Source organism: Punica granatum, chromosome 2 (genome assembly GCF_007655135.1).
Source record: "Punica granatum isolate Tunisia-2019 chromosome 2, ASM765513v2, whole genome shotgun sequence".
NCBI classification, from domain to species: Eukaryota; Viridiplantae; Streptophyta; class Magnoliopsida; order Myrtales; family Lythraceae; genus Punica; species Punica granatum.
The window spans coordinates 40,674,855-40,689,961 of record NC_045128.1 but is presented as its reverse complement, the minus strand read 5'-3'; the positions used below and the strand labels follow the sequence as shown (position 1 = coordinate 40,689,961).

General features: G+C 38.4%; 1 protein-coding gene across 1 annotated transcript; it reads right to left on the bottom strand.

Annotated features, from left to right (window-relative positions):
• Window positions 1-893: 893 nt before the first annotated feature.
• LOC116197822 (wall-associated receptor kinase-like 1) lies at window positions 894-4,344 on the bottom strand. The gene is made up of 3 exons (XM_031528074.1): window positions 3,386-4,344; window positions 2,639-2,755; window positions 894-2,504 (listed from the first exon to the last, which is right to left on the bottom strand). Exons 1-3 carry the CDS (start codon window positions 4,275-4,277, stop codon window positions 1,294-1,296), a joined length of 2,220 nt encoding a protein of 739 aa, XP_031383934.1. The 5' UTR covers window positions 4,278-4,344; the 3' UTR covers window positions 894-1,293.
• Window positions 4,345-15,107: the final 10,763 nt, after the last annotated feature.

Sequence of the window (15,107 nt, the reverse complement as noted above, 5' to 3'; positions counted from 1 at the left end):
CTTTCATCCGAAGTTCTCAATAAATTAGTTTGATTATACAACATAAGTTATTATTCATTTACATGCGATTGATATTGGAACGGTTTTTATGCTTTTGAAACTGTCTTTAACATGTATCATAACGGTGATACTCCCACGAATTGACTGAATAAACCTAGAGTTATCAACCCATGATTTCAAAACACTCACCTTGACATCCATTGACGAGTTAAGGATTACCACTGAAGCCGGAGGGGCAATAGCATCGTAGATAAGGCAGTTCGTTGAACCCGTACACAGCGGAGCTAAGCCATGTACAATCATAAACACCGTAAATTGGATTCAGGTCGATCCCAATATTTGTATTATAGGTATGCACCATTCTAACAACACTGGCACGTATTCCCTAGTCCTTAGTGAATAAAGATCAGTAGCATTGGGTATGAACCAGGATCTGTCACCTAGGAAAGCATAACTGCCTCCACTGTCATATATTGTAGAAGCATCTACGTTCTGGAAGTTGATGTTGGAGGCCTGCACATTTGATGGGGATTGTGTTCTGGCAACAGTCGACGCCCGAGCATTCGCTGAACCGACTTGTGCTGTTGCCATTCCTGCACTTGGACTTGCATCCAACGATGGTGGATTTGGTGTTGCTCATGAGAGCCATGATGTCGCATCCGATGGCAGTGAAACAGCTGGCTCCGATGCCAAATGGAAAGGGGATGGTAACATCTCCACATTTGTCCGTACAATGGGCCTTTGCCCCCGGGAAATTTCGTGCTAGTGCTTCTACGCGGGACAAACCTAAAAGCAGGAGGACTAACAGCATCAACTGGACGACGCCGATTACCATTTTTATGCTTCTTCTTTTAGATCTCACAGAGATGCTATTGATGAAGATACACTCTGACCTTCCATTAATTATTCCCCAGGTTGAACTCAAGGTTTGGACGATTATTATTACAAAGAGAGAAATTACTTAACGAAATTAAACAATTTAATTGCATCTCTAGGATAGTGACTTCTCTGTATTGACATGCAGAAATGATCGAATTCTTTATAAGGGGCCAACCATATATCTAAATGAGAAATTATTATCGGCACTATATGATCAGAAGACGATATAACCTATAAAGCTGATGTCAATATCAAGAATGCTTGAAATCTATTTGATCAGACGGAAACTTGGAATTAACTATTAGAGTTGGATCAACTCAAAATATAGAATTAGACCAGAATGGGACCCTTTGGCGTGGAAAACGATGGCCTGCCTCAGAGTCGTGTACCCGCGCCTGCGGCTTACGACCTTGTTCACCATGTGTCACTGGACAGTAGCGGGTACACATCGGTCATCGAACTTATACCATCACCTGCCTCAAATTCTGCTGATCTGAAAGCAACATCATGAGCTTCAACCCCATCGATTTCGAAGGTCGCCTGCCTTTCTCGATTAATCTGTTGTTCATCGGAGGGATGTGATGGCCGCTTTATGGCTTCCAGCTCCATCGCCACTTCCTTCATTGTTGGTCGCTTCCTTCCGTTCAGATTTAAGCATCTCATTGCAAGATGAGCAACTGTGATGATCTCGTCTTTTTTTCCTTCGTTCAGTACTTGAGGATCAAGAATATCGAATAGACGATCCTCCTCCATTGAGATGATGAAGTATGTAGCTAAACTTCTTCCCTCCTGTGCTCTCAGTGAAGAGATTGGCTTCTGCCCAGTCACGAGCTCGACGAGGACCACTCCAAAGCTGTATACATCACTTTTATCCGTAAATTGGCTTGACTGAAAGTACTCAGGATCTAAGTACCCAAAGGTTCCCTGCACCAATGTGGTCACATGAGTCTGATCGAGGGCCACCGATCTGGAAGTTCCAAAATCAGCAATTTTAGCTCGATACTTTTCATCTAAAAGTATATTCGTTGACTTTATGTCCCGATGGTATATAGGTATAGACGCTGCAGAATGCAGATAGGAAAGCGCTCCAGCGACCTCTGTAGCAATTCGCAGGCGTACATCCCATGGAACTGGAAACTCCTCATTGGGATCGTGGAGATACTGATAAAGCGTCCCATTTGGGATGAACTCATACACGAGAAGAGGAACTTCGGTCTCCAAACAACAGCCCAATAGCTTCACCACATTCCTGTGATTGATCTGTGAGAGAATGAAAACTTCGTTGATGAACTGTTCGACATTTCCCTCGTCCAGCACCTTAGATTTCTTGATAGCAACAATTTTTCCGTCCATCAGCATCCCCTTGTAGACGGTCCCTTGACCACCTTGGCCAAGTATCCTGTTCTCATTGAAGTTATCGGTGGCCCTCTCTAACTTCTTGGAATCGAACAACTTGCTTTTCTCGACGTTGCCTTCCGGCGAAGATAATTGTTGCTGCAATAGAAGACCGCCGTTCTGTTTGAAGAACTTTTGTTTGAGCTTCATCTTCTTCCTTCTTCTAATGGCTCTGCGTAGCCACCTCATGGAGAGAAGGAAAAGCAATGCTCCAATAAATCCTCCAATGACTGCAAAAATGACAAATTGAATAATAGCGAATTAAAACTGAATGTTTAATTATGATATGAAGAAGTAACATGAAGCACCTTCACATTATACATTTGCAGGGAATCAATTCATGTGAAGATTCACAAGAGCATACCCATCATTGCCAATTTAACTGCTCTACTGCCATCCACACACTTGTAGTACCCTTTCGTATTCACGCATTTCCCATGACAGTTTTTGAGGATATCATGATCTTCGCATTCATTGACGTCTATGGACATGAAGATCAAACAGAAAAGATTAACTTCTGGAAAATTAGCATCAGAGAACATCTGAAGCAGAATAAATTCAAAACCATTCTCAATTTTGAGGACAATTATACTGCAAAAAAATTTCTATAATAAAGTAGTTTCATAAACTTTGATTAGATCAGGCCAAGGGAAGGACAAATGATGTGGAGCCAAATTAAAATAAAATATTCATTTTATTAAAATTGAATTAAAATAAATATAATAAAAAAAACCTCTCTCTCCTCTACCCCTCCCTCCTCTCCCAGATCCCTCTCTCTCCTCTTGCACTCTCCCTCCCCGTCGTCTGGATAGTCGGAACCAATAGCTCATTGGTGGATCGTCCAAATCGGCAGCTTGTGGTCGTTGGAAGCTTGGAGGTTTTGGCTGTTTGGGGAAGGGGGACGGGGGTGGTTGGTGGGAATGACAGAGGGGCTTTCTGTATGGGCTTTTTGTTGTTCACGAGCAAGAACTCGGATTGAAAGCTTTTGAATGCTTTAAGCTTGTATAAAGGAAAAGGGCAGAAGAAGGAAGAAAATCATCATGTAATCTTAGAGGAACTGTGTTGCCTAATCATACTTAAAAATAGATCAAGAGAAACATAGGCACATTACCTTGACATCCATTTCCCAGGTAGGGGTTACCATCATAGCCAGGATAACAAAAACACTGCATGAACGGCATAACTATATAACTGTCAGACATGCTTCTACTTGAGCAGTAATAGTGACCATAGCCACGACGACTATCATGCAGGAGATTTATTCCAAAGTGTGTAGTGTTTGCCACGCCCCATTGTAACACTGCCGGCACATATCCTTCCTGTTCCAAAGCATGCATGCGAGAAGGAGAAAACTCAGCTCGATCGACCAAAGCTGCATAACTGCATCCCTCCACAGCTCCGGAGGCAGCTTCGTCTTTTCGAAAACTCACATTAAAGGACTGCAGTCCAAACGTTGTCGTTGTTTGACAGCAACCCAAACCCGAGCAATCACTATTTGGGCGGATGCTTGTGCCATCGGCTCTTGAGCTGCATTCTGACAGCTTACATCCGACAACTGCAGACTTGGTGTTCTCGATAAGGGCAACTCTGCTACACCCGACTGCAGCAAAGATGTTTCTGTCCTGAGCGATCACAAATGAGCTTCCTTCCAGCATGACCGATTCACGAGTTTGGTTTCTGGAGCAGTCTCTGGAGTAGATTACTGGGAAATTGACTGTGATCATGGCATCACCCCCTGGTCCATAGTAGAATGGAAGTGTTATATTCAGCACCTGCAATTCGAGTTTTTTGAGTCTGGGAGTGTTTGTGCCATTTGGGCAAGCAACCTCATACCAGTCATCGAGAAAACAACCGGCTGGTCCAATTCCAAAGGGGAAAGGAATGGTAACATTCCCACATTTTTGCTGGCAGCCAGTTTTAGCAAGCTGATCAGTGGCAGCCTGCCCCTGAGCTTTTATGGAGCCAAGAAGCAAAAGAATCTGAAACATGAGTTTCGGAATCATCTCTACCCGGCTACTTGGTTCATTTTTGGTTGAAGAAAGCAAGGATGGCTGTGGCCAATTCTGACTCGAGTGTGCACATATATAAGGGTACATGTATAAGTCTGAGCTGATGACTTAGTACAGCAGAAGCCAAACTTTGATTAGTAGTCCAACGAGCAAGTCAACCGAGTCAACTAGAAGATTAAACACCCGTGTACCGCTCCAATCAAGCAAAGTGGAGTAAATGTTATGCTGAAAGGCTTAGCTCTGGATTGGGACAGGATGAGATTATTCGGTGATCCTATCTCGTCACATGACATGAAGAAGAACCAATTAAATTACAATAAACTAAACAATAAGTGCTAATCACTCGATTAATTGTGATAAGCCTTCTTAATTGAAACAATCTTACTGATTTTTTCTTACCATATTAATATGAGGAAGGATCATTTAAAATTTTCTCGGACATGATAGACTAATATCATATGGCATGAAGTTAAAGTGTCTCAGTAATTAAGTAGACTTCCTCGGGCGTGATCTTCGGGCAGAGAAAAAAATTGTACAAACAAAAAATAAAGAAGGAAACATCAAGATTGTTCGAAGACTTTCTGTGACATTTTTAGTGAAAGATATTTCTCTCGGATCATATCAGCTGTTAATATGGCACTTGTAAATGACAGTTTCCTCGCTCTTTCCAATTTTCTCAATTGAAAATGGAAAAGTCATCCCCAATAATTCCGGACATGCTATTTAATGTCTTGTCATTGTCAGTTTCTTTTATCCTTCGAATTATCCCTAAAACATTTTCTTCTACATGAAAATAAATCGAGTTACTGGACAGGTTGAAATTCGATTTCTTTAGCAAAAGTCCTATAATTGACAGACATAATTATCCACGTAGATGTGTAGGATGGATTCATCAGTTGCGCGGTCCACCCACCAAATTGATCAGAATTTAGTGTCTTGTTTGGTTTGTAAATGTGATTTTAAAATCACACTTTAATCTAATTCTATCCATAACAAAACAAAATAACTCATATAAAGTCAAAGAGTAGGCCCCATTTATATCACTTTTTTTCACAACAAAACAAAATAATTCATACAAAGTTAAAGGGTGGACCATATTTGTACCATTTTTTTTCAAAATCAAAATCTAATTTTAAAATCATACTTTGAAACCAAATGCAGCATAACTTTCTAAAACAAGAAAAATCAGAAAATGGCATAATTGTAGAATGTATATATGGGGCATCTAGAAAAATCTGGGACTTTAATTGGTACAATCTCCTTGAAGATGTTTCTGCAGTTTTGAAGCATAGCATATCGATATCACGGAATTAATAGGCAGCATTGCTGTTTGATTAAGTTATGTGGTCCAAAATTAGACGGTGCGATTGGAAGGAAGAATAGATTATTCTCCTTACATTGAAAAGTCAATTGGCCACATTGCGAATTAAATTAGAACAGGCAACTATCTATTTCCTGAAGCTTCAAGGAAAATATAATACTGACCACATTGAAAGTTGATTGATCCTGAGGTGGAAAGTCTTTATTGTCTCACACGCTCAGAGCAATTTATCATCTTCGTCGGTCCTAATATTGCACGAAGGGACATAAGCATTAACATCGATCCAAATTACAAATTTAATCAGAACAAGGAGCAAACAGCTAATTCCCTGAAGCATCAGAGGAAATATGCTATGCCCTATTAAATCCAGCATTACTGGAACAAAGTAATTGTACTATTTATTCACCGTAAGAGCTGGTCAATGTCCGAGAATGTAATTACATCAGCATCCATTCTAGTCCCTATCAATGTAAACCAAGCAATTCAGATCTGCTTGGTCTTCTGATAGGTTCTGTAGCTTGGCAGGATCGCGGAAGTAAAAAAGAGATCAATCTCCTTAAAGTAATAAACGAGAGGTCGGAACAATCAACCACTTATTCCCGGAAACTTCAGGGGAAGAATAATGCTAAGTAGATAATTTAATATGAGATTGTTGTTCCACATTAGAACCTCCCTGGATTGATAAATAGTGCAGCCGGTGCTGGGAAAAAAAATGATAGTGGATTCTTTTTCCAAGACTTCTGTGATATTAGACCGCCCTTTCATTCTCTCCAAGCTGATAAATAAGCTGGTTTATCATAAAGTATCATATATATGGACCAGGCAACTTGGACTACGGGAACCCAATTTCTCTTCTTTCATCAATGGTTCAGTAGAACGACCATAATACTACTAATATGGTGAAAAGCGGTGCACCAAGCCAAGCTCCTGCACCTGGGTGACCCAATTAATCCACAATATATATGCGTACTAGTCTGGAGATAAAAGACATGAATGTAGCATCGAATGCGGAGGTCTAAAGCCTGCCATAATAAATTTGATTGCGTTTCTTCTGTTTATGCAGCGGAAGCTGCCATAATTGTTCTCGCAAGAGTTAGGGCAATAATTGATTTTTGGATTAGCACATTTGTCATAGTCTACTACAAAGGGATCATGATTACAGTCTCCCGTTGCCTCTTGAAGTGATCAATCTCAGCTCTCGACTAGCTGAACCAGTCAAGATTCTATAAAATCAGAGTGCAATTAGGTTACCATGGATCATTGTTATGTCAGAATGATCCAGTCGATTTTACTTCAATAAGAAAGATGTAAAGGCAAGAAGAAAACAATATCTTTCTTAAATATGCATAAATTTATCGTCGTAGTATAAGGATTTTCATTGGATATTAACTGTGGGATCGTTCCCAGTACAGACATTGAAATGTTACTACATATAAAATCAACCGGAGCTATAAATTGCAAACTCTTGCAAGCACAGCAAGAATAGGTTTATCGTAGATGGATCTATTACATATCGGAGAATCGATCTGTGAGGCCTCCCTGAAAATTTGAGTAAATAACCACTCTTATCAGTTTTTTTTTTTCATCATCTAAATTATTTCTGAAACATTTTATTCTATGCGAAAATAAATTGAATTATGGACAAGTTGAAATTCGATTTCTTTAGCAGAAGTCCTATAATCCACAGTAACAATTGTCCAGGTAGATGTTTAGGATGGATTCATCAGTTGGGCTGTCCACCCACCGGCCGGTAATTTGAATAATCAGAATTTTAGGCTTCTGAAATAGGAAAAATCAGGAAATGGCATAATTGCAGAATATTGTACAAATGGGGCATATAGTAAAATCCGGGACTTTAATTGGTATTATCTCCTTGAAGATGTTTCTACAGTTTTGAAGCATATGGCATCAAGACACGGCATATCAATATCCCAGAATTAATAGGCCGAATTGCTGTTTGTTTAAGTTATGTGGTCCAAAATTAGACGGTGTAATTGGAAGGAAGAATAGATTATTCTCCTTACATTGACAAGTCAATGGGCCGCATTGCGAATTCAATAAAAGCAGGCAACTATCTTTTTCCCGTAAACTTCGAAGAAATGCAGTTCTTACCACATTGAAAGTTGATTGATCCTGAGATGGGAAGTCTTTTTTGTTATTATAACATTGATCCAAGTTACGAAATTAATCAAAACATGGAACAAAAGCTTGTTCCCCGACACTTCGGAGGAATATGCTATGCCCTATTAAATCCAGTGACACTGATTTATGGAACAAAGCAATTCTACTATTTATTCACCTTGTTTCACCAGGTAAGAGCGGGTGTATGTCGGGCGATGTAATTACATCAGCAACCATTTCAGTTCCTCTCAATGTAAAGCAAGCATTTCAAATCTGCTTGGCCTTTTGACAGGTTATGTGATCCAAAATCAGAATCGTGGACATTTTGAATGGTAGCTAGTAGACATCATTGAAGAAGTCCTTCCCATAGCTTGGCCGAATCAGAAGCAAAAAGGAGATCAATCTCCTTAAAAGTAATAAGACGAGATATCAGAACATTCAACTAATTATTCCCAGAAACTTCTGGGGAAGAATAATGCCAAGTAGATAATACAATATGAGAATGCTGTTCCATGATAGACCTCCCTGGATTGATAAATAGTGCACCGGCCAGTAGTGGGAAAAAAAAATAGTTGATTATTTTCCAAAGACTTCAGTGATATTAGACGGGCCTTCCATTCTCTCCGAGCTGATAAATAAGCTGGTTTATCATAAAGCATCATATGGACCAGGCGACACCATAATACTACTGACGTGGTGAAAAGCAGGGCACCAAGCCCAGCTCCTGTACCAGTGTGACCCAATTAATCCACAATATGTGTACTGTGTGGAGATAAAAGATATTAGTGCGAGGTATATGTAGCATGGAATCCGTAGATCTACAAACCTGCCATAATGAATTTGACTGCATTTCTTCTGTTTATGCAGTGGAAGCTGCCATAAGTGTTCTCCCAAGAGTTAGCAAGGGCAGTCAGTAGAGATGACATTAACTCCTGAGCGCCTGTTTGAAATGCGACACGGGGATCACGATTTCAATTTCCCATTGCCTCTTGAAGTGATCAACCTCAGCTCTTGACCAAGGAATTAAATTGCAGTCGCGGCTCGTGTAACAGTCACGGTAGTTGATTTCGCAGTATTACGCAATAGAATCGCAGCCGTCGCGGACAGAATTTTCCCAAACAAGCAAAGAAAAAACTGACTCATACAGAACATGTAATAAATGACCAATTAGATTAGATACAGTGTTTAGACCAATAAAAATAATAGGTACAACCCATATAAATCATTATATGATGGTTTAAGAAATTTTAAAAATATAATTATAATATAAATATTGGCTTATTAAATTATTTTCTACCTTAAAATTATTAACGACACATTAGAAAAAACAGGTTTTTACCCAAGTAAGCCAACAGCCCATTTAAAAAAACTTCTTATTTATTTTATTTTATTATTTACTGTTTTTCTCCTCCTTCTTCCTCGCGGCTGGGCGAGACCTGAGACAGACAGAGAGAGAGTGGTTCTATCCTCAGTAAATTCTTGTTACTCTCCCTATTCTCTCTTTATCAATCAACAATTCAAATTTGCTTCGGCTTAATCAACAAAATTTGGAAGTTCAAGGTCGTTTCTTTCTCCTTCCCTTCTCCTTCCAACTTCTAAAACCCTTAAATCAGCTGTAACGGCCGCTATTTTGGCCGTTACAGCTGCTAATAGTGGCGCTACAACATAGAAAAAAAAAACTCACCCCGATATCAGCCCATAACAGTATCGGTGGCCATCGATACCATTACATAGAGGCCGTAGCAGCCACAACGCGCTGCTATTTAATTCCATGCTCTTGTCTAGCCTTCGAGCTATTCCAGTTCACACTTTCTGGGAGAGATTATGACTTGTTTGGTTTGCAAATGTGATTTTAAAATCACAACTTTAACCTAATTCTACCCACAACAAAACAAAATAACTCATACAAAGTCAAAAGGTGGACTCCATTTATACCATAAATAAATGGTATACATATACCATAAATGAAGGTGTTTCTGCAGTTTCAAACCATAAGACCAAGACGTAGTATATATATTGATATCACGGAATTAAAATGCAGCATGACTGTTTGATTAAGTCACGTGGTCCAAAAATTAGAACTTCTGGTATAAAAGTTAGAACTGTGGACCTCCTTTTGCGGACAATACTAATTTGTGGAATTGGAAAGAAGAATAGATTATTATTCTCCTTAATTACATTGACAAGTCGATCGACGGAACACATTGTGAATTCAATAAGAACGATCTATTTCCTGAAGCTTCAAGGAAAATGTAATATTTCAGCACACGGAATGTATGTCGGACGGATGCTGAGATGGAAAGTCCTTTTGTTTCGAAAAATGACATCTATAATGCATGCCCTCGTAATTTATGCAAAACTCATATTATCGGTCATTTGTAGTTTTCTAAAAAATAAATTCCTGCTTTCGGGACAATTTCAACTCTATCATTCTGAAAATGTATCATTCATAATTGTATAATTATGTATATTACTTCCCTGATTCTCTCTTTTTCTTTCCTTTATATTTTTCCTTCCTTTTACCACTAGTAGTCATCTTGTACATATACGGCATTGTACTATGCAATTCAGTGAGAAATATACAGAATCGTTTTCATCTATTGTCCCTCTGTTTATGATGTATCATTCATAATTATATAAATAATAAGATAGAATAGTTTGAACATCAAAGAGTTACATGGACTCCAGCCTGTTGCATCTCAATAAAATCGATGACATCATTTGAGCACCATCTAATAAGCTAACAGCCAAATAGGACACGCGGTTTGACTTGATAAATTCTTTTATAAAATTCTTTTTCTATCATCCTTTTCCTGGAAATGTAAAAGAAAAATAGAGTGAGTTAAAAGAGAAATAATCGCGTTAGTTCGAAACTCCTCAACAAACACTAAAATGGCTCCATGGTCATCAGAGAAAACAATGAGAACACCTCGAGCCCAATCAAAATATTTCTCTCTTTTTTTTATATATAAATATCATTCTATGACGATGGACAGATATGAATAAGGACAAGTAAGACAACCGAAAAAAAAAACGTAAAATAAAACATGGAACACCTCTCAACAAATAGAATCCCACTATACGTCCATTCATCAACAACGTAAAAAATTAGTCAAAAACATCTCACGAGCATACACATAACCATGGCATTTCACTTCTTAGCACTCATGAAAATCCTTAATTAAGCGGATCCTTTACCCTGGATGCTGAACATTTCCGTTACACATGGAATTTTCCTCAATAGAATAATTGAATTTTTGTGAGGTCATGAGCAACCTTATTTTGGTGGTGGTGGGGGCTAGGACTTGAACAAGATATTTTTGTGAAAAATTTCAGAGTCAATCCAGTCAAAAGATTATAAAAAATCAGAGTGGATTTCCATTGCGGATCAATGTTATGTCAGTATTAAGAAGAGTTATTGTCCAACATCAGAATATTGATTAGAAATCCACTGGGTCTATAACCTATTTCCAATCCTTCTTGGTTATGCCAAAAAAAAAAAAAGGAAAAGAAAACCTTCTTGGTTAGAAATCCATGAGTTTATAACCAAGATTCCGAAGGGGACAACATCATAATTCTCGATAGTCAGAATGCTTCAATAAATCACTGTAAGTCCAATTAGAAAGACGTGAAGGCAAGGATAAGGAAGGAGAAAACCGTATCTAGTTAAGATATGCATAAATTTATCACCCAAGCAAAAGAATTTCCATTGAATATCAACTGTGGTATCGTGAGCTCCACAGAAAATCTGAGTAAACTTCACTTTTATTAGAAAATATATTTGTTTTATTCAACGTAGGCTTCTGACCCATCATGGACAGAGAAAGAAGTGACCATCAGATACGAAAAAAAAGTCAACCGGGTCAACTGCCTGCTTTTTCAGGGAATCTTCGCAGGAGCTTGTAGGAAGGCTCGTAAAGAGCAGCAATAAATAATTGTCTCTCGAGATGTTGGAAAATCGAGGATTTAGTACATATCGCTTCGGGTTGTATGAATCAAGCTGAGCTGTGCAAAAAAATATGCCTATGGTAGGTATTAAATTGCATCATAAATAATATATATTCTCATATGAATAGAGCACGGAGCTTAATTAAGACTTTTCAGCTAAATCCACAGTTGAAACTGTTCAAAGACGGTACATGGAAACGGCCCCGAGCTGTGAAGAAGACGGAAGCAGAGAAGAAGACATACAATATTCAGTTGATTGTTATTATTTTCTCGGATGACATGTATTACTTGTTGAGATTTTTCCTTTGGGCCATTTTTCCATGGTGGGATGATCTCTACAGAGACAAAAATGATATTAGGGCCAGGGGACAAAGGACATCAGGAAATGGGTGGGGGTTCCATGGTCACAGTGCATCGGATCCTTATGAACTCATTCTTTTGATTCTCTCCGACCAGCATAATTGGATCGATCAAAACTGACGTCTTTTAGAACAACTAAATCAAGCCGATGCATGACCTATTTCCTAAAACTGAGGATCGCGGAAGCAAAAAAGAGATCAATCTCCTTAAAGTAATAAACGAGAGGTCGGAACAATCAACTACTTATTCCTGGAAACTTCAGGGGAAGAATAATGCTAAGTAGATAATTTAATATGAGATTGTTGTTCCACAGTAGACCTCCCAGGATTAATAAACGAGAGGTCGGAACAATCAACTACTTATTCCCGGAAACTTCAGGGGAAGAATAATGCTAAGTAGATAATTTAATATGAGATTGTTGTTCCACAATAGACCTCCCAGGATTAATAAACGAGAGGTCGGAACAATCAACTACTTATTCCCGGAAACTTCAGGGGAAGAATAATGCTAAGTAGATAATTTAATATGAGATTGTCGTTCCCCAATAGACCTCCCTGGATTGATAAATAGTGCAGCCGGTGCTGAGAAAAAAAAATGATAGTTGATTGTTTTTTCAAGACTTCTGTGATATTAGACCGCCCTTTCATTCTCTCCAAGCTGATAAATAAGCTGGTTTATCATAAAGTATCATATATATGGACCAGGCAACTTGGACTACGGGAACCCAATTTCTCCTTTCATCAATGGTTCAGTAGAACGACCATAATACTACTAATATGGTGAAAAGCGGTGCACCAAGCCAAGCTCCTGCACCTGGGTGACCCAATTAATCCACAATATATATGCGTACTAGTGTGGAGATAAAAGACATGAATGTAGCATCGAATGCGTAGATCTACAACCTGCCATAATAAATTTGATTGCGTTTCTTCTGTTTATGCAGCGGAAGCTGCCATAATTGTTCTCGCAAGTGTTAGGGCAATAATTGATTTTCGGATTAGCACATTTGTCATAGTCTACTATGAAGGGATCATGATTACAGTCTCCCGTTGCCTCTTGAAGTGATCAATCTCTGCTCTCGACTAGCTGAACCAGTCAAGATTCTATAAAATCAGAGTGCAATTAGGTTACCATGGATCATTGTTATGTCAGAATGATCCAGTCGATTTTACTTCAATAAGAAAGATGTAAAGGCAAGAAGAAAACCATATATTTCTTAAATATGCATAAATTTATCGTCGTAGTATAAGGATTTTCATTGGATATTAACTGTGGGATCGTTCCCAGTACAGACATTGAAATGTTACTACATATAAAATCAACCGGAGCTATAAATTGCAAACTCTTGCAAGCACAGCAAGAATAGCTTTATCGTAGATGGATCTATTACATATCGGAGAATCGATCTGTGAGGCCTCCCTGAAAATTTGAGTAAATAACCACTCTTATCAGAACGTTTGTTTGTGTTCACCATAGGCTTATGATCCATGGACTAGAGGGTGGCCATCCGATACTAAAAGTAAGTCAACAAGGTCAACTGCCTGCTTTTTCGGAGAATCTTCTCAGGAGCTTATAGGAAGGTTCGTTAAGAGCATCGATATATATGTCCCTCGGGATTTTGGAAAATCGTGGATTTAGTACATCCCTACGCATTGCATGAATCAAGCTGAGCTGTGCAAATTAAATTGCATCTTTTATCATATTCTCATTTGAATAATACAGACAAAAATTCTAAAGACTCATGAAAGCTTTTCGGCTAAATCCACAGTTGAAACAATTCAAAGACTATACATTGCGACATCGACATGGGAACCGGCCTCCGAGCTGTGGAAAGAACTCAAGCAGAGAAGAAGACAAACAATATGCAGTTGATTGCTATTTCAAGAATTTCTCTAACATGTAATATTGAGATGTTGCTTTTGGTTCCATGGTCACTGTGCATGGGAGAGACCTTTCCTTATGGACTCATTCTTTTGGTTCTCCACACCCCAGCATTAATAGATCGATCAAAATTCAGGTCTTTCAAAACACGTACATCAGGCCAATGTATGATCTAACTCGAAGAACTCATTGTTGGGAATTCTTGGAAGACATTACTGCAATTGAGCAGTAGCATGGAGAGCTAGATACATCTATATGACTATATGACGCGGAGCAAAAGATCTCCATGTCTTTCTGATAGGTTATGTGATCCAAAATGGGAATTGTGGACATCTTGGACGGTTCATAGCTAGTAGACAACATTGTAAAAAGTTCTTCACGTACTTGAATATGACATACAAGACTTTTTGGGTACACGCATAACTTCCCCGTTTTATTTTATTTTAATTTACTTTTAATTAATAAATTATCAAATTTTAGCGTTAGGGGAAGGAAAATTACAATTTCATTACAAATTAAAAGTTTTTTTTTTTAGTAAATCTTGCACGTAGGCAATGAAGCCAGCACCGCTCCATGTCTCTAAAGGATTAAACATCCGTGTACGCTCCAATTAAGCAAAACGGAGTAAATATTATGCCAAAAGGCTTAGCTCTGGGGTCGGGACATGATAGACTCATATCATACGGCATGAAATTAAAGAGTCTCAGTAATTAAGTAGAGTTCCTCGAGCGTGACCTCCGAGCAGAGAAAATAGTGTACAAACTAACAAAAAAGAAAAAAGAAAAATGAAGATTGTTCAAAGACTTTTTGTGACATCTTTTAGTTATAGTTAAAGATATATATTTCTCTTGGATAATGTCAATTGTTAATGTGGCACTTTTTGACGACAGTTTTCTCACTCTTTCCAATTTTCTCAATTGGAAAAGTCATCCCCAATAATTTCACGCTATTTGATATTTTGTCTGTCAGTTTCTTTCATCCTTCGAATTATCCTTGAAACATTTTCTTCTACGTGAAAATAAATCGAGATACTAAACAGGTTGAAATTCGATTTCCATAGCATAAGTCCTATAATCGACAGTCATTATTGTCCTAGTAGATGTTTAGGATGGATTCATCAGTTTCCAACCACAGGCTGGTAATTGGATTTATCTAAATTTAGGTTTCTAAAACGAGAAAAATCAGAAAATGGC